The sequence below is a fragment of the Geotrypetes seraphini genome, chromosome 4 (assembly GCF_902459505.1).
Source record: "Geotrypetes seraphini chromosome 4, aGeoSer1.1, whole genome shotgun sequence".
NCBI classification, from domain to species: domain Eukaryota; kingdom Metazoa; phylum Chordata; class Amphibia; order Gymnophiona; family Dermophiidae; genus Geotrypetes; species Geotrypetes seraphini.
The window spans coordinates 34,847,722-34,873,509 of record NC_047087.1 but is presented as its reverse complement, the minus strand read 5'-3'; the positions used below and the strand labels follow the sequence as shown (position 1 = coordinate 34,873,509).

At 40.1% G+C, this 25,788-nt stretch overlaps 1 protein-coding gene across 3 annotated transcripts in view; it reads right to left on the bottom strand.

Annotated features, from left to right (window-relative positions):
- The window catches only part of LOC117359976 (chemokine-like factor), a 56,484-nt gene that overhangs the window by 23,357 nt on the left and 7,339 nt on the right, over window positions 1-25,788 (bottom strand). Inside the window, exons 2-5 of one of the 3 annotated variants that reach the window (XM_033943486.1) lie at window positions 22,713-22,786; window positions 19,868-20,026; window positions 19,295-19,390; window positions 10,748-11,052 (exon numbers count right to left, since the gene is read on the bottom strand). In XM_033943486.1, coding sequence (XP_033799377.1) covers window positions 11,038-11,052; window positions 19,295-19,390; window positions 19,868-20,026; window positions 22,713-22,778 — 336 coding nt within the window. In that variant the 5' untranslated portion in view covers window positions 22,779-22,786 and the 3' untranslated portion in view covers window positions 10,748-11,037. Of the gene's footprint in view, window positions 1-10,747; window positions 11,053-19,294; window positions 19,391-19,867; window positions 20,027-22,712; window positions 22,787-25,788 lie in introns of those variants that run through there. The other 2 variants (XM_033943484.1, XM_033943485.1) reach the window with 2 other exon arrangements.

The window sequence follows — 25,788 nt, the reverse complement described above, 5'->3', positions numbered from 1 at the left end:
CCTCTGCTTGGAAAAGCTTCCTGTTGTATCTTCAATTAGAAACATTGAGGTCTATATTCAAAATGATTTACAGTAAGCAGGAAGAAAAGGTACTTTGACATATCAGAGGGCTATGACTAGAGGAATCCCAACAATTGGTAGGAAGACAATTGGTAGAACAATTGGTAGGATTAAATTTGAAGGAAGACAACTGGTAGGATCTTCCTACCAATTGTTGTATCTAATTACCATACCCAATTGTCCTTACCAATTGTCCTGCTGCTACCATAAGAACATAAGAATAGCCTTACTAAATCAGACCACAGGTCCATGAAGCCCAGTAGCCAGTTCTCACGGTGGCCAATCCAGGTCCTTAGCACCTGGCCAAAATACAAGAAATAGCAACATTTTATGCTACCGATCCAGGGCAAGCAGTGGCTTCCCTCATGTTGGACTTTTCCTCCAGGAAGTTGTCCAAACCTTTCTTAAAACCAGCTATGCTATCCGCTCTTACCTGAACCTCTGGCAATGCATTCCAGAGCTTAACTATTCTCTGAGTAAAAAAATATTTCCTCCTATTGGATTTAAAAGTATTTCCCTGTAACTTCATCGAGTGTCCCCTAGTCTTTGTAATTTTTGAAGGAGTAAAAATTGATCCACTTGTACCCGTTCTACTCCACTCAAGATTCTGTAGACCTTTTTAGTCTTTTCTCATACGAGAGGAGTTCCATCCCCTTTATCATCTTAATTGCTCTTCTTTGAACCTTTTCTAGTGCCACTATATCTTTCTTGAGATAAGAGCAGAATTGAATGCAGTACTCCAGGTGACGTCGCACCATGGAACGATACAGGGGTATTATAACATTCTTAGTCTTGTTGACCATCCCTTTTTTAATTTCTAGCATCCTGTTTGCTTTCTTGGCCACTGCTGTACATTGGACGGACACCCAGATCCTTTTCTTGGATGCTAATCCCCAAGGTGGACCCTAGTGTTTGGGTTATTTTTCCTAATGTGTATCACTTTGCTTTTGTCCACATTAAATTTCATCTGCCACTTGGAAGCCCAGTCTTCCAATTTCCTAAAGTCTGCTTGAAATTTTTCACAGGAAATTGGAAGACTAGGCATCCAAGTGGCAGATGAAATTTAATGTGGAAACCAAAGGAATGACCAGAAACTGCGCACTAGGCCTCTATAGAGCGAGACCTATTCCACTCAATGCAAAGAACTAAACTGCTAGGACAAGCCTGCCAAAGATCAGTATTAAATAACATCCATGCCTGGTTTACAGGTTTGCAGCTGATCCTTTTAGCTTCTTTTCAACCATTTTCCTCATTTTATCAGTCATCCTTTCAAAAATTAAATGCCACTAAAGTAAATTTCTTTTGCAACATCATCCCAAGTATCAGCTCAAATTTGACCACATTATGGTCATTGTTTCCCAGCAGACCCAACACAGTTATCTCCTGTACTATGCCTTACATTCCACTAAGGATCAAATCTAAAATAGCGTCCCCTCTTGTCAGTTCTGGGAACAGTTGCTCCAAGAAAGTCATTTATGACGTCTAGGAATTTTACCTCCTCAGCACTCCCCAATATAACATTTAACCAGTCAATGTTGGGGTAATTAAAATCACAAAAAAATAAAGTTCTTTATAAATGCTAAATCTTTAAACTCAGACTAGCAGGACAACATTGCCCTAATGATCAGTTAATAGCAAGGAGCACCCAAAACACAAATTTATTTTGGAGAAAACAGGGGCCTCAGTTAAAGGGCTTCATGGGTCCCCCCCAAAAAAACTCCAATATGGTCCTTCTACTCACAAAAAATCCATTTGTTTAATATCAAATCTTGTGTGTTTTGTCCATCTGAGGTTTCTTTACCTGCCTACTTAATCCATGTCTGTGTTTGCGTGTAGTCTTGGCGATTGTGACTCCTTCCCATGGGTGATGTAATAGTGGGGGAGTTTTTTCCCTGTCGGTGTTTGAGCCGGCTTTGAAGTTTTTGACCCTTCCCCTTATGATGATATAATAGGGGAGGAGGCCTTTGGAGTGTTTCAAATTCTGCCTCGGCCATCTTGGAAACGTTGATGGATGTGTGCGAGTTAATCTTCTCACCTTAGCGCAGGTGAAAGTTTTCATCTATACCCCTGATGCAGCTTTGATAGAGTAAAACGGGGACTTTCTGTTTGGTCTGAAAAGGAACAAGCCTGCATGGTAACGAATAAGAAATAGATCTACCAGCTGATTGCTGATATCGGCTTGTGGAGTTAAGTACCTTTTCTTATTTCTGCCATAAACAGTGCTGGTGTTCTTCACCGATATTGAAGAAAAATCAGTCTGTTGGAAAACTGACCTGTTGTGGAATTGTTTGATATTAAACATGGATTTTTTTGTGAGTAGAAGCACCATATTGGAGTTTTTGGGGGGGGACTCATGAAGCCCTTTAACTGAGGCCCCTTTTTTCTCCAAAATAAATTTGTGTTTTGGGTGCTCCTCGCTATTAATTGATTATTATGGTCAATGTTGTCCTTCTAGTCTGAGTTTAAAGATTTAGCATATACTGTATAAAAAACTTTATTTATTGTGACTGGAGATATATGCCTCTCTAATTGGATATAGTAATTGAAATTACCCATTATTATATTATTGCCCAATTCTCCAGCTTTCCTAATCTCTGAAAACATTTCTTCATCTGTCTGCTCATTTCGTCCCGGGTGATAGTAGTATAACCCAACCTTTATATTCCTTCCCTTCACACATGGAATTTTTATCCATATGGATTCCATACTGCTATCTACGTAATGCAGAATGTTTATTTCATTTGATTCAATTCCCTCTTTAACATATAGCGCAACCCCCCCTCCAATTTGATCTTCTCTGTTCTTGTGATATACAGTGGTACCTTGGATTATGAGCATAATCCGTTCCAGGAGCATGCTCATAATCCAAAATGCTCGTTTATCAAAGAGAGTTTCCCCATAGGAAATAATGGATACTCGCTTTGATACGTTCCCACCCCCCGAGGCCAGTGGCGCTGCTCTATCCCCCCCCACGAGAACCGGCATTGCTCCCCCCGAAGGCCCCCCCTGCGATTGGGCACCCTCCCCACCGCGATTGGGCACCCCCCCACGCCGTGATTGCCCCCCCCCGCCACGATTGGGCACCCCCACCGCCGCGATTGGGCACCCCCTGCCACTTCTTACTGTCATCTGGGCCTGGGCACTGGCACCAGCATGTCCTGTGCATTGGTGCCGGCCCGAAGATCGGCCTCCTCTTCTTGCTGGGCCTTGAGCATCTGCGCAAGCTCAAGGCCTGCGAGTTCACATTCTCTCCGATATTTCCGAGCCTTAGGATTTTTATTATATGCTTTATTTAGTGTTTCTTTCTTAGATAGTCTTAGGGTTATATTGTATGCTTATTTAGTGTTTGATTCTTTGCAGGTAATGAAATATAACAGCATCAGAACTAGAGGGGGGATGCATCTCACGCACATAGGCCAACTCCACACCTCCATAGCCCTTCTTCCAACACCCCACATACTCTCCAACACCCTTCTACCATCCCCACATGCCCCCCATACCTTTCCCTCTCATGGGTGGAATAGCCCCCTTCCTGACACACCTCCGACATCCACACCTTTCCCTCATAGGCGGTCCCCCTCTGCCTGTCATGTAGGCCTCAACATCCCCCCCTGAACACCCAGCCCCCTTGACATCTCCACACCTCCCTCCCTCCCTCCTGACACCCTCTGATATCCACACCCTCCACTGTATCTTTCCCTCTCATGGGCGATCCCCCTGTACCTGTCATGAAGGCCCCTACATTCCCCCCGATCCCCTCAGCCCCCATGACACCCTTCTGACATCACCACAACCCCATTCCTTTTGCTGAAACATCGGCAGGAGGGCTGCCCAGTCCTGCCTACTGATAGGCCGCCTCTTCCCTCTCCCAGTGCATCTTGGGATGCATTGGGAGAGGCCTAAGGCCCTGATTAGTTTAGCCTTCCCTCTGATGTCACTCATACATAACCTGGTTGTCTTTATGAAGGCTTACTACTTAGTTATATCAGTATACTTTTGTGGAGGATAGTTGAGTAGACGGATGGTATTATAATAGTTAGGGTGCAGGATGTTGCTGGAGTATTTTTGGATTGCATATTTGTATTATTTACTTTGTATGATGTGATGTATTGTTGATGAACACCACAAGTAGTTGTGGTTTATAAGTAGAAATAAAGAGTGGTTAGAAGGAGAGCTAGGACTTTTTGACTTGAGTAAAGGGTATTGACAGTTTTATAGTCAGTTTGTTTTATTATGAATGTAGCATTATAACCAATACATTTGCTAGGCAAACTGCAAATCAATCATTAACTCAATAAATTAAATGTTATGTTATGTGTAGGTACACCTTTAGTGGAAGAAAATTTCTCTTGTTTGTGTGCAGAGGTTTACTGGCTTTTGTACAAGTATCTTTCTGAAAGGAAAATTTATGTAGTAGCCTTTCCACTATAGATGACTTCTGAACAGATGTTTTCAGTAATATTTTCTATGGAATGGCTGGTTCATCTCTTTGCACAAGCAGTGAATGAGATCTGCCTTCTGCACTGACCATCCTTATGATGTCTGAAGCTTTCCTCTAAGCAGGGCTTTGCCCACATTTTTTTTCCAAAGTCTTTATTCATTTTTCATCTTACATTAAGTGCATAATATTACATCATTAAAATTTATACACATCACTTGAATTTCTTTCTACTATTATCTTAAATACATAAATTTATTCCCTCCCCACAAATATTTTAATCATAAATTTTGTATAAATATTACATTCTTATCTAATGATGAAACCTTAAATAGAACTTTAGGGGGTGTGGCTTCGACGTGCTGAGAGATGGCTGTGTAGGAGATTGTCTCTGTGAAAGCAGGCAGTTTACTGAACTTTTAAGGGGAAAATAATAAAGAGATTTTAAAAAAAAGGAAGCATTAAGATTGTTAAAATGGCATCGGGGTCGGGTAAAGGAAATAAAAGTGCGATGGCAAATGGATCAAGCGGAGGAAAAAGGTCAAAACTGGAAGTGACTTCTCCTCAATCAGTTCCTTTGCCTGTGGAGGAGGTTGATAATAGAGATCTTTTGCGGGAAATTCAAAAGGTACAAGAAATTGTGTTAGAGAACTCAAGATATATAAAAGAAGTTAGAGATGAGACAGCAGGGTTAAAAAGCAGAATGGATATTGTAGATTTAAAAATGAATACTCTGGAGAAAAAGGGAAATAATTGGGAAATAACTGAATTGGAATCAGGGCAGTTTAAAAAGGCTCAGAAAGAAATTGAAATATTAAAGAGAGATTTGGAGGATTTGTCGAACCGCGAAAGGAGATGCAATTTAAGGGTTCTTGGCCTACCTGAAGAGGTAGAAAAAAATGATTCAGTTACATTCATGACTAGCTTTTTAATGAAGATTTTACCTATAAAAAGCAAATTTCAGTTAGAAGTGGAACGTGCACATAGGATCCCAACAAAAAGGCTAACTGCACAAAAAGGACCCAGGCCAATGATTATAAAGTTGCTCAGATATCAGCAAGTAGCTGAGATATTAGCGTTGGCTAAGGAAAATAAAGATATAAAGTGTCAGGACTCAAAAATATCAATAGTGCCTGATTTTGCAAGAGTGACAGCTCAAAAAAGAAAGCTGTTACTGGAAATGCGTCCGCAGTTAAAAGCTTTGGGTGCGAGATATGGGTTAATATACCCAGCAGTCATGAAAGTTACATATGAAAATAAAACTTATAGTTTTGAAGAAGCAAATAAATTAAAAGAATTTATAGAAAATGTGAAGTGCCAATGAACACATAAAAGGAAATGTAAAGAAGAGGATATATGTTATCTGTTGAACATATTTTCTTTTAAGAATACTGATATTTTATTTTTTTTAATGATGCTGAAGAGAGAAGAAAAGATTTGTTATAATATTCAGAAAGTCAGTTAATAGTTCAAATGACTTAAAAAAAAACCCAAAACCTGGACATTCTAAGGATTGCAATAACCTGGTTTTGCCTGAAGAGAAGGGGGCGCTGTGTACTACAATGAGTGAAGCTGAGATATAAAATGACGTCAGAGAAAGGGCGGGACCGCCGGAAGAGGAAGCAGCGCAGGCGCAGGGCTCACAGAAGGGCCGGGACCGCCAAGAGGAAGCAGCAGGACACCGGTAGGAGCTTCTACATGATGGGGGGGGGGGGGTCGGGAGGCTGTGGGGGTGCGAGCGGTCCTTCGGGGTGGGGGTGCGGGTGCGTGCGAGCGGTCCTTTGGGGTGGGGGTGCGAGCGGTCCTGCGGGGTGAATCGGACATCGGGGGGGGGGAAATGATGTAAAAAAAAAATTTATACAACGCGCTCACGCGTATAACGCGCAACGTTAAGCACGGTTTGTAAAAATTGTGTATAACGCGCATGTTGTATGCGTGAAAATACGGTAATATTAAGTGTGAGTGGATAATGTGAATGGTGTGAATGCCTAGAAAAGGAATTAAGATTTTGTGATATATATTAAATAAAACTGAAAGGTTTAATATATTCTTTTAGGATGTACTAGAGAATGTTCAGAGATACATGGGGTAAATAGAGAAATATTATATATTGCATAAGGCATATAATAGAATACAATTAGATATTTATATGAGATTAACATATATGATTAAATTGAAGTATTTCTTACGTGGTTTAAGAATTTTTAAGTTTTAAAGAAACTTAGAGAAGAAGTAAATACCAATATTTTTATTTTATGGTAAGGTACAATAATATTATAGAACGGAAGTACAGTGGTGCCTCACACAACGAACTTAATTGGTTCCAGGAGCAAGTTTGTTATGTGAAACGTTCGTTATGTGAAACGCGTTTTCCCATAGGAATACATGTAAAAAAAAATAATTCGTTCTGCAGCATAAAATATGCTAAGATGACATAAAAAAGATAAATTTTTTGTTATTATTTTTATTTAGATACATCTAAAAACATACATCTCCCTGTCCTTTTACTTCCACTATCTTCCTATCCCATCTCTATTCCCTTTTGTCCCTCTCCCCATGATCAATCATCTCACCACCTCTCTCTGCCCTCACCCTCAGGGTTCAAGATTGCTTCCACTCTTTTTCCTGTTGTTCTCTCTGCCTGTCACCCTATGATTTAGCATCCCTTCTGCCCTTGTCCAATATTTCCCCTTCTCTCCCTCCCTCTCATCCCCTGCTCCAACATGTGCTTTCTCCACTCCACCTTTCCTCCCTCCCTGCCTCCACCTTTGTGGCGCTTTTGCACCCGACCGACAACAGAACAGGCCCGGTCGGACAAATCTCCCTGTCCTGTAGCCGCGAATCTAAATTACCTTCTTACAGCAGCTGGATTATTGAAGCTGCTGTAAGAGGTAATTTAGATTCGCGGCTACAGGGCAGGGAGGTTTGTCGGCCGGGCCTGTTGTCGGTCGATCGGGGGACCTGACCATCTGTGCACATTCTTCGGGGCGGACCGCCCCCTCCCCCCTCTTTCGTTCGCCATTGCCTTCTTCCTACCTGCCCTGCCGCAGCCGCACACAGCCGACCGGAAGTCTTCCTGATGTCAGCGCTGACGTCGGAGGAAGGGAGGGCTTTGCTTAAGCCCTCCCTCCGACGTCAGCGCTGACATCGGGAAGATTTCCGTTCGGCTGTGTGCGGCTGCGACAGGGCAGGTAAGGAGAAGGAGACTACCCTCGCGGCTCGACCAACCCCGCTGCGATCCAACCCCGCAGGAACCCCGGAAGTATGCAGCTCGGGCGACTTCGTTGTGTGAAACGAAGTACGTTATACGGATCACGACATAAAGTTCGTTGTGCGCAGCGTTCGCTGTGCGAGGCGTTCGCTGTGCGAGGCACCACTGTATTTAAAGATTAAAAATGTCTTGGTTTCAATAAGATAGAAGTTGAATATAATTAATATACAGAATGGGTTTGATTTTGGATTGGGAAAAAAAAAAATTAATGATGGGGACAATAAATATTATGAAAATGAGATTTGGAATATTATGTAATTTTACTCCTTTGCTTAAGATGATTCTCTTTTTATTATTAAGGTCTTAAGTTAATGATTGAATGGGTTTAATTTGCCTGTGGGGAGTTTTTCTTTTGCTTGGCCACTATGGGCGTTTCGAAGTTTGCATTTATTTTGGGGAGGGGAGGGGTGGGAATAAGGGAGGGGATATGGGGAGGGGTTAGGAATGAGGGTTTAAGGATGTGCTTAAGTTTTTGGTATGAGGAAAAAGTTTATATTCTATTTTTGAGATGGATATATTTGTATAATAAATTTCAGTTATATAATGGGTTTTAAAATTTTCTCCTTGAACGTAAATGGCCTCAATCACCCAATAAAAAGAAAAAAGGTATTGTCATATCTTAAGCAACAGAATATAGATATTTGTTTTTTATAGGAGACACATTTGTCTGGGTCAGAATCCATGAAGCTGTAAGATAATTGGATAAAACAATGTCTATATGCACCAGCGATAAAAAAAAGGCAGGAGTAGCAATCTTGGTTAACAAAAAATGTTCGGCAAAATTTAATATGGTTATGGCAGATCCTCTAGGAAGGTGGGTACTTGTTGACATGAGCATGGGTAATACTACAATGGCGTTATTAAATATATATGCCCCTAATTCGAATCAAAGTGAATTCTTTAAATCTCTACAATTAGTATTACCACTGGCTGCTACTAATTTAGTGGTGGCAGGGGATTTCAATGCTGTTATAGATCCAATAATGGATAAAAAACCTAGTAGAATTATGAAATCAATGGGTTTAGAAAATTTAATACAATCATGTAATTTAAAAGATATATGGCGTATTCTTCATTTTAATGATCGGGAATTTACGTTTTGTTCACATGTTCATCAATCATTTTCAAGAATTGATTATATTTTTGTTTCAAATCAGATGTTGCAGCAAGTTGGAAAAGCTGCCATAGAACCAATAGTAATATCAGATCATGGTGGTATATGGATAGAAGTGAATTTAGTAGATCAAGATAATTCCAAACCTGTATGGAGGTTTGATAATGCATTGCTTGCTGATTTTAAATTCTGTACAGATTTTCAGGTCAAAATGAAGGAATATTTTACACTTAATGATTTAGAGGAAATATCGATTGAAATTTTGTGGGATGCTTTCAAAGCAACTATGAGAGGACAAATTATTTCATATTCTGCATATAATAAGAAACAGTTAAGAAAGCAGTTTGTAAGCTTGGAAAAAGAGATTAAACATTTAGAATTACAATTGGTTAACAAGTGGGAACAGGCTGCATTTCAAATATTGTTAAAAAAAAATGTGAATATAATGAGGTTTCTTCTAGGTTAGTAAGAAAGGATATTTTTGCTCAGCAAGCATTGTATTATGGTAGTTCAAATAAGGCTGGAAGATTATTGGCAAATTATTTAAAACAAAGAAAAGGAAAGAGAAAATTGGCATAATTAAAGATGATTTAGGGAATTCTCATTCTCAGATTGGAAATATATTAAAACAATTTTTGAAATATTATCAGTCCCTTTATTCTTCTGAGTCTTATGCAAATAAAGAGAAAGATGGGTTGGTTTTTTTGAGTTTAATTGAAGGTCCTAAGGTTCCTGATCATGTAAAAAGAAGTTTAGATGAACCTATATCGCTAAAAGAGTTACAAACAGCATTGAAATTTCTTAGAGTTGGGACCGCTCCAGGTGGGGATGGATTTACGGTAGAGTTTTATAAAGAATTTCAAATTTCCCTTTTACCCTATTTGTTAAAATTATATCAGGATCAACTGAATAAAGGTTGTATATCAGGCACTATGGCAGAATCTTTAACTATTGTTTTGCCAAAGCCAAATAAAGATCCAACATTGGTTTCAAATTACAGGCCTATTTCTTTAATAAATGTAAATGGTAAATTATTAGCTAAAATTTTAGCTTTAAGATTGGCTAATGCTCTTCCGCATATAATAGGTATGCATCAAACTGGATTTGTTGCTCAAAGACACTCTTCCAATAATACTAGATTGGCATTTCAGATGTATTATTTAACAAAACAAATTAATGATCCGGCTTTTTCAGTATCATTAGATGCTGAGAAAGTTTTTGATCGTGTAGAGTGGAAATTCATGTATCAAGCTATGGAATGGTTTGGTATTGGATCTGGATTTATACAAATGATTCAAACACTGTATAGCTCCCCGATTGCTCGTTTATATATAAATAATAATTTTTCGGATGCTTTTAAATTGCAAAAGGGAGTTAGGCAGGGTTGTCCATTATCTCCTTTGCTGTTTGATATAGTACTTGAACCCTTGTTATTAGCTATTCGACAGGCAAAGGATATACAAGGTATTCCATGTGCTGGAGTGGATTATAAAGTATCCGCTTATGCGGATGATATATTGCTTCATTTGAGAAATCCGGAAACAACAATTCCATGTCTGCTTGAAGTAATTGATACATTTGGAAAATTCTCAGGATACAAAATAAATTGGACTAAATCAGAAATTTTACCTTTAAATGTATATTGTACAAAAGGTATATTTGATTCTTTCCCTTTTATTTGGAAAGAGGATGGAATAAAATACTTAGGTATTTGGTTGAAAGATACACTCGAACAGACAATGAAAGTAAATGAAAAATTTTTATTACAAAAAGTAACAGAGTTGTGTGAGCAATGGAATCCTTTGCATTTATCATGGTGGGGAAGAGTTCAAACTGTTAAAATGATGATTCTGCCTGTGGTTTGTTACCAATTGGGCATGATACCAGTGTTTTTTCAGGGGTCTTTCTATAAAAAGTTAAATAGTATTCTGGTTAAATTTATTTGGCTGGGTAAAATTGCAAGAATTGCTCTAATGTCTTTGCAAAGGCCAATTAGGGAGGATGGGATAAATTTTCCTAATTTTTATAGGTATCACCAATCCTATATCATGCGCCAAGGTATGTATTGGGTCCTCCCAGAGTTTTTGGAACAACTGCCAGACTGGTTATGGGTTGAGAGGTCGCTTATATTTCCACTTAGACTTGATCTTCTGCTCAGTATAAAGATGCCTAGAATACGTAAAGACAATAGAGTATTAATGGATACCTGGAAAACATTAAGATGTGTGGACAAATTAACTCCTGAGTCTATTGGAAAGTCTACTCATCAATCTATTTGGGTAAACTCCAAGATACAAATAGGCGGGTTTAAGATTGTCTGGAAATATTGGATTAAAGCAGGTATAAAATCCTTAAATGAAGTTATTCAAAATAGTAAACTGCTTGATTTTTCACAATTGCAACATAAATATGGTCTAAATAAAAAACAAAGTTATAAATTGTTGCAGTTGAAGCAGGCTATTCAGGTAGGGTTCCCTGAATGGAAATCTTTACATGATCATTATAGCTTAGAATTCCTATGTTTTCAGGCAGATTTTCTGGGACACCAGGCCGCCAAGTGGTATAAAATTTTATCTAATTATTTGAATAAGAAACCTAAAAATGGATTAAGGGATATTTGGAGCACTGAGATTAAGCATTAGATTAATGCATCTCAATGGCCACGTATTTGGTCTTGGAGAATTAAAGGTACGATGTCGGCATCTATTAGACAAACATGGTTCTTTTTGTTGCATAGAGCATTCTGGACCCTTACTAGATTACAAAAATTAGATTGCTCTAAGTCTAATAGGTGCTGGCATTGTAAAATTGAAGTTGGAACTCTGGATCATCTTTTATTTTATTGTCCATATATTCAGGCATTTTGATTATTAATATGGGATCAAGTTAACCTCTTTATGGAAAATCATGTGGCATTGTCATATGATACAGTTTTATTTGGAATGTGTATGAGAAATAAAAGCCAAATATCTGCAGTAAATAATAAGCTTTTGATGATCCTTACAGGAGTAGGGATACAACAAATAACATTGAATTGGAAAAATTGTTCTAGACTAGTGGAACTCAGTGTGTCATCTGTACAAAATGGAATGTTTACTTGCAAATACAAAATGGCCATTTTAATAGATTTAAAGATGTGTGAAGGCCAGTAATAAATTACCATAATGATTAATGTTAATTTATTATTCTTTTTCCTTATATGATAATTGAAATAATGGGGGATGGGGGGTTATGATAATTTAATATATATGTGCATAATTTAATTGATTAATATACATAGGAATTATATTTTTCATGTATAGATATGAGATGGGGGTGGGATATAAATCTTTTAGTTATATATTGTTATGGAATTATCAAGTGATAATGTAATATGTTGTGTTCATATTTTAATGTACACTTGATGTATATGTTAAAATGAATAAAGATTTGAAAAAAAAAAAAAATAGAACTTTATACCCCCCATATTATAAATGTACTTTCAATGGAAAATGGTGTCTAATCATTGCAATATGTTGTCAATGGCCCCCAGATCTTTAAAAAATTATTATAATTTCCTTTTTGTATGGCAATTGTTCTTTCCATTTTGTAAATATGGCACAATGAATTCCATCAGAAAGAATAGTTAAGTCTGCTATAATTCCTCCAATTCCTGGTGATATGTTGTATGGCGACTCCTGTCATAATCAATAAAAGTTTATTATTGTTTGATGAAATTTGACTTTTTGTTCTTCCTGTGTTAAGGTGACTCCTTACACTTTGCCTTTTGGTGTTATAAGTAAACTAGACGTCATGCCCTCAGTTTTGAATCTTCTCTACTGTCTTACTTTTGGCAACATTCTCCCACAGTAAAGATAGTATAGGACACTGTGGTCCAATCCCAGGCAGCAGTAGCATCTTTGGTGAGTGTCTAGAGTAAGAACACTTTTTGAGGTCCTTAGAAATGGTAAGCACCACCCTTGCTCAGTTTTGACATAAGAAAGCTTTTACTTTTTAAGAGAGGGCTCAGAGGAAAACAAAAAACCTATACACTAATAAAAGGGAAAGAGGGATAGGATTTGATATACCATCTTTCTGTGGTTACAATCAAAATGGTTTACATATTATTATATGCAGGTTCTTTCTCTGTCCCTAGTGGGCTGATATCTTTTTGTACCTAGGGCATTAGAGGGTTAAACAACTTGTTCAGGGTCACAAGGAGCCGCAATGAGAACTGAACCCAGTTCCAGAGGTTCACAGCCCACTGTGCTAAGCATTGGGCTATTCCTCCACTCCTGCAACTATTAGAATCAATCAAAGACAAGAAAAGAGGAACCATGCCCATGTGATAGCTTTGACAAAAATAAAGAAGGGACTTGGGAGGCAGTGGCTACTTGAAAACTTCAGCACATGCTCAAAAGTGCAGTTACTTACCTGTAACATGTGTTATCCAGGGACAGCAGACAGATATTCTCACAGATGGGTGACATCATCTATGGAGCCCGGTATGGATGGTCTAAAATCACTTTAACTCTTCAGAAGTCTCGAGATAGTCCATACAGTGCATGTGCGAGTGCCTTCCCGCCCGACATCAGCTTGCAGGATTATCAGTTCAGTAAAAAAGCTAAGACGTCAACTAGGGGTGGTGAGAGGGTTGTGATAATATATGCCTGCTGTTCCTGGATAACACCTGTTACAGGTAAGTAACTGTGCTTTATCCCAGGACAAGAGGGCAGCATATTCTCACAGATGGGACTCTCTAGCTTCTTTGAAAGGGATGGAGGGAAGTTGGCACTTAGGTGGAGAATAAATTTTGTAGAACTGCTTTGCTGATCCAACCATCCTGTCTGGAATGAGTCTCCAGGCAGTAATGGGAAGTGAAAGGATGTATTGAGGACCAGGTTGCTGCTTTACAGGCTGCCAATGTGCTTACTTTATGGGCAGTGACACAACCCTCCAACGGTAGCCCAGCCGAGCATAGCAGTAGGAGAAACAATCTTCCAACCATGTAGAGATTGTTCTCTTGGATACAGGAGTTCCCAGTCTGTTAGGATCAAATGAGAGGAACAGCTGAGTAGATGTTCTATGAGGCTTTGTCTGATCAAGGTAGTAAGCTAAAGCATGTTTTTAGTCCAATGTGTGGACTGCAACTTCACCAGGATGGAAATGCGGTCTCGGAACTATAGACTGGTTGAGATGGAATTCCATGACTACCTTTGGCAGGAATTTAGGATGAGTACAAAGGGCCACTCTGCCATGATAGAATGTGATATAAGGAGGGTCTGAAACTAGTGTCTGAAGCTCACTGACTTGACGAGCTGAAGTGATGCAAATGGGGAAAATCACTTTCTATGTGAGTTATTTAAGGGAGCAAGATGCTAGTGGTTCAAAGGGTGGCTTCATGAGCATGGAAAGTACAACACTGAGGTCCCAAGCAACTGTAGGAAATTTGATTGGAGGTTTGAAATGCAACTAGTGGATGTGTAGCAAGAGGTTTGTCATTGAGCAGGACATGAAAAGCATTGATGGCACTGAGGTGCACTCTAACTGAAGCAGTGTTAAGTCTAGAGTTAGAAAGGTGCAATAGATAATCCAACACTGATGACAAAGGATATGCATTTGGTAATAATGAAAGCTGGGAACACCATAAGGAGAAGTGAGCCTATTTAAAATGGTAACAGCGCTGTGTGGACAGTTTCCTGGCAGCGTCTATTATAGCTGAAACCAGAATGGGAGAGATGGAAGTCAGCTACATGGATGGAGAAGTAGTGACCGCAGATTGGCGTGGAGGAGGGAACCCTCGTTCTGAGTGATAAGAGTTGGGAAAAGTTGTAGAGGGATTGGTTCTTCGGTACTGAGTTGCAGAAGGAAAGGGAACCAGGGTTGTCTTGGCCACCTCGGAGCAATGAGAATCATGTCCGCTGGTTCTTGCTTGAGTTTGAAGAGAACTTTCCCTATCAAGAGTATTGGCGGAAAGACATAGAGAAATTTATTCATCCAATCTAGGAGGAAGGCTTCTGAGTCCAGACGGTGGTGCGAGTGCAGTCTTAAACAATAATGTGGAAGTTTATAATTGATGCTTAGGGAGTTCCCCACATTAAGAAGATCTGTTGCACCATCTTGGTGCTCAGGGACCATTCGTGAGCTGGAGGAATCTGCTCAGCCTCTCCACCAGCAAATTCTGTTTGCCTGCCAGATAAACAGCTTTGATAAAATGTATTATGGAATGGCCCAATTCCAGATGTGAGACTCCTCTTGGCAAAGGAGGCAAGATCCAGTACATCCTTGCTTGTTGATATAGTATGTATGATAACTTGATTGTCTGTCCATATCAGGACTACTTTATTGAGGAGGCAATCCTGAAATATATGCATATTGCTTGTAGTTCTAGGATATCGATGTAAAAGGATTGTTCTTGAACAATCCAAGACCCTTGAGTGCGAAGTCCATCCAAGTGAGCTCCCCAACCAGACTTGGATGCATCTGTTGTTAAGACTTTTTGATGCAGAGGGATATGGAATAGCAGGCCTTTGGATAGATTGGAAGGGATGAGTCACCACTGCAGGGATTGACGAAGAAGTGGGGTGACTTCAAGCTGATGGGAGAGGGAATCTGTGGCCTGAGACCATTCAGAGGCAAGTGTCCATTGAGGATTCCTGAGATTCAGATGGGCAAAAGGAATAACATGAACGCATCATCTGATGTGCTATGATGGTATGTTGAGAAGAGACTTGGTTGCAAAGGGAAATCAAAGTCTCAAGTCTCTGTTGAGAAAGATAGGCAACAGACTGAGTTGTGTTCCTGAGTTGAGTACCTGATTGTAAAAACTGCTTAGATAATAACCTTGATAGGCGGTATATAAAATCCTAATAAACTTGAAACTTAATTCTCCTATGAATTCCAGGGTTTAAGTTGGTTGGAGGTAGGGTTTCTGATAGTTGATTGCAAATCCCAGAAGCTCCAGGAAACAAATGGTTGAGTTCATTGCTAATTGAGCGGTTTGAGGAGAGGATGCCTTTATCAACCAGTCATTCAGATAAGGGAATACATGAAGACTGTAAGAGCGGAGTGTTGCAGCTACCACAACTAAACACTTTGTGAAAACTCTGAGTGCTGGTGCTAGGCCAAAGGGTAGCACTTTGTACTGAAGATGATGTGAAAACGGAGGAATCTTCTGTGAGCTGGAAGAATAGGGATATGAGTACAGGCTTCCTTGAGATCCAGAGAACAAAGACAGTCTTTCTTCTCCAGTAGGGGATAAAGAGTGCCCAGAGAGAGCATTTGAAATATCTCTTTGACTAAATACTTGTTGAGGGCTTGGAGGTTGAGGATTGGGCGCAGACCTCCGGTCTTCTTCAGTATGAGGAAATATTTGAAATAGAACCCCAACCCCTCTGCAGAGGAGGAACTGGTTCGATGGCATTCGACTGCAGGAGGGCCAAGAGTTCTTGATGAAGAAGGGAGGTCTGCTGCAAGTTGAAAGAATACCTTCTTGGAGGTCTGTGTGGAGGCATCCTTTGAAGACGAAGAGCATAGCTGTCTTTTAGGACATGTAAAATCCAGCTGTCGGTTGTGATGTGTCCAACATTAATGGTAATGTGATAGGTGACCCCTGACGGGATAAGGAGGAGTGTAGGATGGTGGAACAGTGGCTAGTCTCTGGAGAAAGCAGTCAAAAGGACTATGTAGACACATTTCTGAGAAGGTTGTCTAGACAAATAGGATGGCTTCAGACAGTGGTGTTTGTAGCAAGAGGAGATATCGAGGATATAGTACCGCTTAACAGACTGAGGCTTAGAGGACTTAGATGTAGATAAAGCAGACATGCTCTGCTCAAGTTTAGTCATTTTTTTAGTGGCTTCCTGAATCTTTTCACCAAAAAGCTCATCACCAAGGCAAGGGATGTTAGCCAACTTATCCTGGTCTTTAGGATCCAGGTCAGAAACCGATCAGGCCTGTTATTGCACGGCAATAGACAAAGCAGAAGCTCAAGATGTGATGTCAAAGGCATCGAATACTGAGCGGGCCATGAATTTTCTGGCTTCAAGTAGGTTATGAGTTATACCTTAGAACTGCTCTCAGACCTTATCCGGCAGATGTTGCTCCAGGGTAGCCAACTGCTGGACTAATTGCTTAAAACAAAAGGTTATATAAAAATTATAACTCAGTATGCAATTTGTGAGCATGGTATTCTGGTAAAGTCACTGACCAAATTTATCCAGGGTCCAGCCCTTGCTCCCAGGAGGTGTGCTGGCATAAGCCCTGGAACTAGATGACCTCTTAAGAGCTGACTCAACTAGGAGAGAGTGATGCTGAAGCTGGGGTTTATCAAACCCAGGACATGGTTGGACCCTGTAGAAGGAATCTAATTTACGTGGTGTACAGGCAAAAGAAGTAGTGTTTCCCAATTTTTAAACATAGTGTACTTCATGAAATGGTGGACAACTTTAAGCAATCTCATGGAACAGTCTCAAAGTCCAAGGCATCAAACAATTCAGCCCTGGGCTCTGACTGACTCCATCTTGACTGGCAGAGATTGCCCCATATGACGAACATAGGATTCAGAGGCTGAGAGGTCCTGCTAAGAGAAAGTGTGATCAGAAAGATCTGAGTCAAAATCTGTTCTCCTAGTAGAGGCATGTTGTTTAGCAGAATGGTCTCTTGATTTAGACCGGTGCCAATGAGAGGACCGATGACTTCAGTGTCTGGTAGAGCTCTGATCGGTATCTCAGTGCTGATCTGAAGTGGAGCGGGAAGAAGATCTGAGATGACTGTGAGTAATTAAAGTTTCGGTACTGTAATCCCTGGTGGGCTGGGGCGGTACTGATAGAGCCGAGGGAAGTATGAGGGTTGGTTGAGATTGCAACATGAGTGCCAATCCCTTTGAAGCAGCTCTTTAATCTGGTTCTGCAAGGATTGCACCGGTACCACAGATGGTGTCAGTACAGACAGTGCCAAGGCAGCCACGGTGTGTTGAGGCATTGGTGACCATGCCTCTGTGGTGACACCAGCAGTAGCGAGGGAGTCCTGGACTTCTTGTCAGCGCTTAACATGCATCGATGCTTGGGACAATGCCGGTGTATGAGTAGGAGACACATGTCTGCGCTTCTTAGCATTCTTAGGAGGCAAAGTTGATGGTACCAATGGAGCCGACAACGAGCGGGAAGTTGATGGTACCAATGGAGCTGACACCGAGCAGGATGCCGGTGCAGAGGTCGATGTTGATGCCTCTGAAGACTGATTCTTGGATTTTGGAGAAGGAAATTACATGGTCGCTGGCAAAGGAGACTCAAAAAGTTTCTCCTACTTTAAAATTTGTGCCTTCAGAGAGTGTTTCTGAAGCGTGGAACAGCAGAGACAAGTGTCAACTCAGTGCTCGGGACCAAGACATCGAAGGCATCAACTGTGTAGGTTAGTGATAGAAATAGCCCTTTGCACCAAGTACACTTTTTAAAATTGCTGGAAGGTTTGGACATAGACGGAAAAATAGCCACTGCAAAGTCAAAGGACTCAATTTTACTGATGTTGGAATAGGAAAGAGTCTGAAAAACAATTGATGCAGCTGGCCTGCACAAAGACTGAAGGTGGCCCATAGGCCTCAGAAGTCAAAAAGAAAAAAACTTTGACTAAATGAAGAAAATAAAAGAACGAAAATAATGAAGAAAAAGGGGCGAAAAAACGATGGAAAGGCAAAAGTAGAGAGAAAAACTGACGCGCACTTGGAGATATAACTGCTTAGCTCCACGGAAGACTAAGAAGTGATGGTCCTGCAAGCTGACATCGGGTGGGAAGGCACTTGCACATGCACACTACGGTCCGTTTCAAAACTTCTGAAGATACAACACTTTTAGACCATCCGTATCGGACTGCCTGCTTGTCCTGGGATAAAAATCATTCTTCATTTTTCTAAGCACAAAGGAGGCTGTTATCACTGCCATTGGGCAATGCCATTCATTTGCACGGATAATTCCAGGGTCGGCTCAACTTATGAACCACATGAGGCCCTGGCCCAGGCCGCCGGTGATAAAAGGTGCCAAAGTCCCAGTCAGAGTTCTAGAGGTATAGATGCAGGACTGGGATTTGGCACCCTTTATCAACAGTTCTCTGAGACAGTGCATCATCTGAACAAGGAGGGGAAGACTTGAGAGAGATGGATATACCAGATAACAGGTGGGGGGAGGAGAGAGATACCAGATTGCAGAGGTGGGAAGGCACCAATGCAGACATTGGCTTAGGGCACCACAGTCCCTTGGTATCCTGCTCGTCAACAAATAATTAAAAAAAATTATATTTTATACAGCAGACCTAGCAGCAGCTTTTTTTGAGGTTCATTCTAAACATGTCTCCCAAAGGCTAGCATATTTGTGAAGCAATGCATTGTAGTTCCTGAATTTTCATTGATGGATAACAATACAGTAATTTCTCTACTTACCCCTCCAACCGTAGTTGCAAGATTCATCTTACTTATTATTGCAATAATAGACACAATAAAAAGAAACACTGTAGTCAACATTGTGTTCAACAGATCCTAAAAGATAACATAGAAGACATTCAGTTTTTTAAATAAAACTGCCAATTAGGAGCCACCCAGATCATTTTGTTGCTGCTATTGCTAAAGCTCCTCACCACATATGCCTACTAATATTGGAATAATTTAAAAACCAAAACAAAACAAAAAACCCCAAACAAACGTTATGTTCAGGCTACACATTTTTTAAGCTCTTCTTTTTTCTGAGGAAGTAAAAGTGTTAGGGAAAATGTTTACAGAGAAAGAAGAATGATTTGGTTTTAATCTTTCTGGATTAGTTTCCAGTACAATAGCTGATGGGATCAAGAAACAAATACAAGGCTCTTTCAATATGGTTTTTTCAAGCCAAACAAAATGCAGCCAGCCTGAGAGCTCAAAATGGGATCTATCAGTATTCTAAGGGTATACGAAGTAATCCTATATTAACATTCATGATAAACAAAATCAAAACAAAAAGCTATAAAAATTTGTACTTACAATTAAAATCCAATAGAAAAAGGTTATCTTTTTGTCCAATCCTGTTAAATATATCAGCATAGAACACAAAGTAAAAAAAAATTCCAAGCCTGTAACACCTATATACATTCCATTTCGAGATCCGAAAATAAAACAGCCACATGCTAGTAGTGAAAACACCTGAAAGGGAAAGAAAAGTCTAACATAAAATAATGAACTGAATTAACTGTATCATTACAGTCACAATTAATGTCTACAAGAAGAAAAAAAAGCTGAACAGTTTTGTTTTCTATTCCAGTAATGCCACTTGTCAACTTAAAGCACAAATGTTCAATGAAAACCATAGGATTGCATAACATTTGCTTGACTGGCAATGGTGGAAATGGAATTCTTTAAAAAGTTTGCAGATTTAAGATGCACTAAAAGGATCATTTGTTTTCTTAAGGTTGACTAGGTACTGAGGGCCAGATTCTATAAAAGCCACCTAGCCTGCTTGGTGCGGTTGTCAGTTAACTGCTAGACATCATTTATAGAATCATGCCTAGTGGTGCCTAAGTGGGCTTAGGCATCAGAAGGCATCCTAGTATATCAGGCCAGGTTTTATTAGACCTAATTTACTGGCACCTATCTTGGATGCCTAGCAACAACACTTAACTAAATCATGCCTTTTCAAGTAGGCATCATTAAGCATGGGAAAGTGCCTCGACTTAGGCATTCAACGCCTAATTTTTTTTCAATTAATCAATTAACTTCAATGGCACGATCAAGTACCACACCATTTAAGCTAATTGATTTAATTTAGGTTAGGAATGGATTTTAATTAGGCATCGCTAGGCAGCCTAAGGTGCAGTTTATAGAATCAGGGCCTGATTGTTGGTGTGACATGAATATTGATCCAAGAGTGCCACTGATTGATGAAGTTTGAAATCCATTTGCTATTTCATCCTATGGATGCCCATCATGGTCCATATTATTGTATCTGACTTGTATGTATGAGGTAATGAATAGAGTTTGACTTCATCAATTATGTTGCTTATCAGAGATGCTAGTCTGCCATTCTGATTTCAACCTTCATGTTCTCAATGGCCCTCTTGTCTAAGCTCTAGATAAGGCAGGGGCTGTTTGTGGCTAACCTCTACCACTGGAGTCTTTTTGATTACCTCTAGCTGTGCCAAAATGCAAGCCAGATTGCATACTGTCTGCTAGCTAAATTCAGTAAAACTGTAGGTTAAAAAAATAGTATATGGCTACTTAGGATGATATTTTATTAGGCTAACCTGCACAAGATCTAATTGACAGTTTCCTGCAGTGTCCAATTAATTGAAATAATAGCAAAGAAACATTTGAAGTAGCCTTTATATAACAATAAAGCTATAGAATTTGTTGTCAAAGGATGTGATCAAAATTTGCAATACCGCTGAACTTAAAAGGATACATCTCTTAGCAAATACAAACCAGACAGATTAGTACATATGGAAATGAAAAATAGGGAATGAACCTAGTTATTAGGAATAAGAATTAGAGAATAACACAGGGACAAATTTTTCCCCGTCCCCGTGGGAGTTCATTTTCCCGTCCCGTCCCTGCGAGTTCTTTTCCTGTCCTTGCCCCTGCCCCATTCCTGCAAGCTCCATCGTCATCTGCACAAGCCTCAAAAACTTTAAAATCATAAGTGTCCAAGGCTTGTGCGGTTAAGGCAGAGCTTACAGGAATGGCGCAGCGACAGCGACAAAATGGATGGGGCGAAATCTGTCCTTGTGTTATTCTCTAATAAGAATATAAGAATAGCCTTACTGGGTCAGACCAATGTTCCATCAAGCCCAGTAGCTCGTTCTCATGGTGGCCAAACCAGGTCCCTAGTACCTGGAAAAAAACCAAGGAGTAGCAACATTCCATGCTACCAATCCAGGGCAAGCAGTGGCTTTCCCCATATCTTTCTCAATAACAGACTATAGACTTTTCTTCCAGGAAATTGTCCAAACCTTTCTTTAAACCAACTACACTATCCGCTCTTACCTCAACTTCTAGAAATGCGTTCTGAGTGAAAAAATATTTCCTCCTATTGGTTTTAAAAGTATTTCCCTGTAACTTCATTGAGTGTCCCCTAGTCTTTGTAATTTTTGATAGAGTGAAAAATCAGTCCACTTGCACCCGTTCTATTCCTCTCAGGATTTTGTTGACTTCAATCATATCTCCCCTCAGCCATCTGTTTTACAAGCTGAAGAGCAACTTTTTTTCGTTTTTCCTCATATGAGAGGAGTTCCAGCCCCTTTATCATCTTAGTCGCTCTTCTTTGAACCTTTTCTAGTGCCGCTATATCTTTCTTGAGATAAGGAAACAAGAATTGAACGCAATTGAACGCAGGTGAAATCGCATCATGGAGCGATACAGGGGCATTATAACATTCTTAGTCTTGTTAACCATCCCTTTTATATTATTATTTATATTTATATTTTTTTTACAACTTGTTAAACAACAATTAAATAGAAAAAAACAATTGAAATAGGGAGCAAATAAATCAAATTATAAAATAATTCCACATTAGTAACTAAAATCATAGTCCACAATATGAGGAGAGCGAATCCATCACCTCCAAGGGAAGTTGGTTTTCAGGGAATAATTCAAAATCAAATCACATTATAGAGTGCAGCTGGAGTCAATTAATTAATGGCTTGGTTGGGAGATTCCATGGGAGCCTCTAAAGTTCTTTTATTTGCTTTACCGTCAAGGAAAAAATTCAACTGATCAGGTTCATAAAAAATATATCTATTATTCTGATAAGTAATACAACATTTGAAAGGAAAACGTAATTAAAAAGTTGCTCCTATACTCAAAACAGACCGACGATAAGCCAGAAATTTCTTACGTCTAGCTTGCGTCCACTTCGATACATCAGGAAATATTGAAATTTTGAATCCATGAAATTCCACATTATCAGTCCTATAAAATAGACGAAGAATTGCCTCGTTATCTTGAAGAAAAACAAAAGTCACCAATAAAGTGGCTCTAGTAATTATTTCTTTGTCTATTTTCTTCAAGTTAACCATCCCTTTTTAATAATTCCTAGCATCCTGTTTACTCTTTTGGCCACTGACATACATTGGTTTCATCGTATTGTCTTGGGCGCTAACCCACAAGTGGACCCTAGCATCAAGTAACTGTGATTCAGGTTATTCTTCCAAACATAACTTTGCATTTGTCCACATTAAATTTCATCTGCCAGTTGGATGCCCTTCTTTTTAAGGATGCTTTTGACCTTTGACTGCTTTAGCTAGGATAAGCCTTTAATCCTTAATCTATGATTTCCTATGCAAGGACAAGTTTATAACTATCTTATTCCCATTCTTTAACTTTTTCCCTTTTCTTCTCTCCTGTTTCTCTTCTTTTTTTCTCATACCCTACCTTATAAGAACATAAGAAATGCCTCCACCGAATCAGACCATTGGTCCATCCAGTTCGGTGACCCGCACACGCGGAGGCCAATCCAGGTGTTCCCTGTTTACGTCCTAGGTGTTCCCTGATGAAGACCCTGTTTTCCCGAATCCCTCAATGTGATTTGCAAGCAGGTGTGCTTCCAACCTGCACTTGAATCCCATAATGGAGATTTCCGTCACCACCTCCTCCGGGAAAGCATTCCAAGCGTCCACCACTTGCTGTGTAAAACAGAACTTTCTGACATTAGTCCTGGGCTTGTCGCCCCTCAATTTTAGTTTATGGCCTCTCGTCCGAGTCACATTTGACAACGTCAATAATGATGCTTCTTGTTCTATTATGTCAAAACCTTTTAGTATTTTGAAAGTCTCTATCATATCCCCTCGCAGCCTTCTCTTCTCGAGGGTGAACAATCCTAGTTTTACGAGGCGTTCTTTATAGCTCAAATTCTCAATACCTTTTACTAGCTTCGTGGCTCGCCTCTGCACCCTCTCCAGCAGAGTTATATCCTTCTTTAGGTAAGGAGACCAGTGTTGGACACAGTACTCCAGGTGTGGTCTGACCATTGCTCTGTAAAGAGGCATGATGACTTCTGCTGATCTACTTGTAATACCCTTTTTTATCATGCCCAACATCCTGTTTGCTTTCTTTGCCGCCGCTGCGCATTGTGCCGATGGCTTAGGGTCCTGTCTATCAGTACCCCCAGGTCCTTTTCTTGTTCGCTTTTGCCCAATGTCACACCTAACATTATATAATCATGTTCCTTGTTTTTCGTACCCAGATGCATCACTTTGCATTTGTCTACATTAAACTTCATCTGCCACTTTTCTGCCCATTTTTCTAGCTGGTTCAGATCTCTCTGGAGTTCTTCAATGTCCTTATGTGATCCAACTGGTCGACATAGTTTCGTGTCATCTGCGAACTTGATTATATTACTCGTGGTTTCCTCTTCCAGGTCATTTATGAATTTATTGAATAATATGGGTCCAAGAACTGAGCCTTGGGGCACACCGCTTGTCACATTTTCCCAGTCCGAGAACTTTCCATTTATGCTTACCCTCTGCAATCTGTTCTCCAGCCAATTTGCTATCCATCGTAGTATATCCCCTTCAATCCCATGGCTTTGTAGTTTCCTCAGAAGCCTAGTGTGTGGAACCTTGTCGAACGCCTTCTGGAAATCCAAATATATTATATCCACCGGGTCTCCGCTATCAATTTGTTTGTTCACCTTCTCAAAAAATTGAAGTAAATTCGTTAGGCATGACTTCCCCTTCCTGAAGCCGTGTTGACTAGCTCTCATCAAGTCATGATTCTCCAGGTGTTGCACTATGCTATCCTTGATTATTGCTTCAACCATCTTCCCAGGAACCGACGTAAGACTCACAGGTCTATAGTTGCCCGGTTCCCCTCTCGATCCTTTTTTGAAGATTGGAATGACATTTGCTATCTTCCAGTCGTCTGGTATTTTTCCGGTTCTAATTGACAAGTTGGCTAGGGTTTGTAAAATCTCTCCGATTTCCATCTTAAGTTCCTTTAGTACTCTCGGGTGAATTCCATCCGGTCCAGGGGACTTGTCACTTTTTAGCCTATCAATTTGATAGTATATCATGTCCAAGTCCACATCAACTATAATGAGGCTATCCTCAATTTCTCCCCTGAATGCTTTCCCTGGTTCGGGCATTGTTGTAGTATCCTCCTCGGTAAAGACAGATGCGAAGAATGAATTTAACCTATCCGCAATTTGTTTGTCTTCCTTGATGCACCCTTTTATTCCTTGGTCATCGAGAGGGCCCACTGCCTCCTTTGCTGGTTTTTTCCCTTTTATGTATCTAAAAAAGGGCTTGAAGTTTTTGGCATCTTGCGCTATTTTTTCCTCATAGGCCTTTTTTGCGTCTCTTACCACCTTGTGACACTTCTTCTGATCGACCTTGTGACTGTTCCAGGCTTCCGTTGTTCCTTCTCGTTTCCATTTTTTAAACGAGTTCCTCTTTTCCCTTACCACTTCCTTCACCCCTTTATTTAGCCAAGCTGGTTCTCCTTTGTTCTTATTTTTCCTTCCTTTGGATATCTGCGGAATGTAGAGAATCTGCGCTTCAGTGATGGTATTCTTTAGTAGGGACCATACTTGGTCGACCGTTTTGATTTTGGCTGTCATTTTCTTGAGTCGTTTTTAACCATGGCTCTCATGCTATCATAGTTCCCTTTTTTGAAGTTAAAAGTTGTGGTTTGGGTCCTGGTTCGCTTCCCCTTCCCGATGCCAATTTTAAATTTGATCATGTTGTGATCACTCGTCCCCAGCGGGACCGAAACTTCCACATCTGTTGTCCTTCCAGTTATGCCATTTAGGACTAAGTCCAAGGTTGCGGTTCCTCTTGTCGGTTCTCCCACCAATTGTTCCAGGAAGCAGTCTCCTATTGTTTCCAGGAACTTTGTTTCCCTGCCGCAATTTGAGGTTCCTATGTTCCAGTTTATCCCCGGAAAGTTGAAGTCTCCAATGAACGTTTCCTGAT